We start from the raw sequence: 2771 nt of genomic DNA, 5'->3' as shown, positions 1-2771 counted from the left end.
GGGCGGGCCGCCGGGGTAGAGAGCCCGGCTGGCCCTCAGTGTGAGGTAGTAGCCCCGCTGGGGGAAGTCGGCAGGGACCGGGGTGTCCTCCACCTTCTGTGGAGCCGTGAACTTCTGCGTGGCTGAAGGTGGCACCGAGGGTCAGACGGTGGGGGCGGCCACATCCACCTACCCCCTGGTCCCCCCAGGCTCACTTCACAGAGCGAAAAGCAAGGCCCCGGCAGCACCCACCGTTGCTGTGGGCCACCACTAGCCAGATGGCGTCAGAGTCGGAGATGCTGGGGTGGCTGAACGGGCCCCGCGGCTGCTCCAGCGTGAAGGTGGACTGGGTGAGCCTCCCTGCCAGGGTGGCACTCGAGAGCTGGGGCACGTAGCTGATGCGCTCTGGGCCGGGTGGGGGCAGAGAAAAGAGACTCAACACGATGACCAACTCCTCATAGTCTAGTCTGGAGGCTCACGGTCCGGGAAGCCCCAGTCTGAGGGGGCAGTTAGGGCTTTTCCTGGGGGTTCTAATCAGGCATTAATCAGGAGGGCTTCTTGGCATCCAGCCCCTGGCCCCTGCCTTGGGAGCCTATTAGGGGTGGGCACCATTGGCGGTCAGGGGGAAGCCTTGCCCCCTGCAGTCACCAGGGTCTCAGTGAAGTACAGGGCAGATGGAGGTTCCAGAGGCTCCTCCCCAAGCTGCATAGTCAGTTGTGAGAGAGGCATCTTAGGTCTTGCTGGGGTGAGACTCAGATTTGGGGAAGCCTAAAGAAGCACAAGCTGGAATCAAGATTGCCGGGAGAAATATCAATAACCTCAGATATGCAGAGGATACCACCCTTATGACACAAAGTGAAGAGGAAGTAAAAAGCCTCTTGATGAAAGTGAAAGAAGAGAGTGAAAAAGTTGGCTTAAAACTCAACATTCAGAAAACTAAGATCATGGCATCTGGTCCCATACCTTCATGGGAAATAGATGGGGAAACAGTGTCAGACTTTATTTTTTTGGGCTCCAAAATCTCTGCAGATGGTGACTGCAGCCATGAAATGAAAAGACACTTACTCCTTGGAAGGAAAGTTATGACCACCCTAGATAGCATATTGAAAAGCAGAGACATTGCTTTGCCAAGAAAGGTCCGTCTAGTCAAGGCTATGGTTTTTCCAGTGGTCATGTATGGTTGTGAGAGTCGGACTGTGAAGAAAGCTGAGCGCCGAAGAATCGATGCTTTTGAACTGTGGTGTTGGAGAAGACTCTTGAGAGTCTGTTGGACTGCAAGGACATCCAACCAGTCCATTCTAAAGGAGATCAGTCCTGGGTGTTCTTTGGAAGGAATGATGCTAAAGCTGAAATTCCAGTTCTTTGGCCACCTCATGCGAAGAGTTGACTCATTGGAAAAGACTGTGATGCTGGGAGGGATTGGGGGCAGGAAGAGAAGGGGACGACAGAGGATGAGATGGCTGGATGGCATCACTGACTTGATGGACATGAGTTTGAGTGAACTCCGGGAGTTGGTGATGGACAGGGAGGCCTGGCGTGCATTCATGGGGTCGCAAAGAGTCGGACACGACTGAGCAACTGAACTTAACTGAGCCCAAGCCTGAACCCTAGGCTGGACTCTGGCAGAGCCCAGTAACCTTGAGCTCTGACACTCTCCGGGCCTCAGTTTACCCACCTCTCGAGTCTCCCCAGCTCCACCCACATGGTCCAGGTTGGTTGGTTTGATGGGAGGCATGAATGGCTTGGTGGGGGGGTGGTGGTGACACAGGAAGACCCCAGGCCCAGACGTGGGGACGGGTCCTGGCTCAGAGCGGGGGGTGACCTCTCCTCACCTAGAGCTCTGCACCTCCCGCCCACCTCAGACTCCCTCCCCTTTGGGAACCTGTCCCCTTCTCAGCCTCCCACAGCCCTGTCCAGCCTTCAGGCTCTGCTCAGAGAGCTCAGAACCCCTACTTCCTCTCCGGGCCCCCTGAGGTCAGAGCTCCCCCTCCCTCCAGCCCCAATTGCTGGAGAGCTGCAGAAAGATGAGATGGGCTAGGGAAGTTTCCAGAACCCTCTTCCTCTTTTGGTTCAGTTCAGTTCAATCTGATTCATTTCTATTAAATTCAGCTAAGCGCCAAAGGTTCAGGGCTAGAACCTCCCCTCTCAGAGCTCCCGGCTCTAACACTGAGGCCCAGGGCACCCTGCATACAGCAGGTACTTAATGTTCGTGCTTAACAGAGGAGAAAGGCGCAGAGCAGCAGCAATGGGGGTTGGGGGCTGTATCTCTAAGTTCTTCCAGTTGAAGAGCCTGACAGTGAACTATGCCTGTCGCTCCCTTGCAGAGCTTCCTTTTGGAGTGTTATCCTTAAAGACTTCTTTAATTTTTTTTAATTAAAAAAAAATGTTGGGGGGCCATGCTTGCAGGATCTTAGTTCCCCACCCACCCCCTGCAGTGGAGGCACATATTCTTAACCACTGGACCGGCAGGGAAGTCCCTGAAGTCCTCTTTAAACCTTTCCTGGGGACATGGAGGAGGGGAAGGAGGGAAGCCACTTGGTGACAACTGGGCTCAGGAGACAGGGGACGAGAAGCCCAGAGAGGCAGGAAGCGCTCCTTGCTCCCCTGTCTTGGGGGGCGGGGGCACAGGTGTCTGCCTCGTGCCCTCTTCTGGTGGGCTGTCTCCCCTGACCCATCTGGGACCCAGCTCCAGACTCAGAACTCAGACTCAGGAGGCAGCTGGGGGAGGTGGGCTCTGTCTTCCGGAAGCCTGAAGCGTGGTGGGCACCACCCCCTCCTCACCCCACCCACCC

General features: G+C 55.8%; 1 protein-coding gene across 1 annotated transcript in view; it reads right to left on the bottom strand.

The window, feature by feature from the left end:
- LOC104998963 (uroplakin-3b-like protein) overlaps positions 1 to 2771 on the bottom strand; it is a 5128-nt gene that overhangs the window by 2136 nt on the left and 221 nt on the right. The window contains exons 2-3 of the mRNA XM_010854359.1: positions 232 to 384; positions 5 to 122 (exon numbers count right to left, since the gene is read on the bottom strand). Coding sequence (XP_010852661.1) covers positions 5 to 122; positions 232 to 384 — 271 coding nt within the window. The remainder of the gene's footprint in view (positions 1 to 4; positions 123 to 231; positions 385 to 2771) is intronic.

This window comes from Bison bison, unplaced genomic scaffold (genome assembly GCF_000754665.1).
Source record: "Bison bison bison isolate TAMUID 2011002044 unplaced genomic scaffold, Bison_UMD1.0 scf7180017864340, whole genome shotgun sequence".
NCBI classification, from domain to species: Eukaryota; Metazoa; Chordata; class Mammalia; order Artiodactyla; family Bovidae; genus Bison; species Bison bison.
This window is presented reverse-complemented; position numbering and strand designations above follow the sequence as displayed.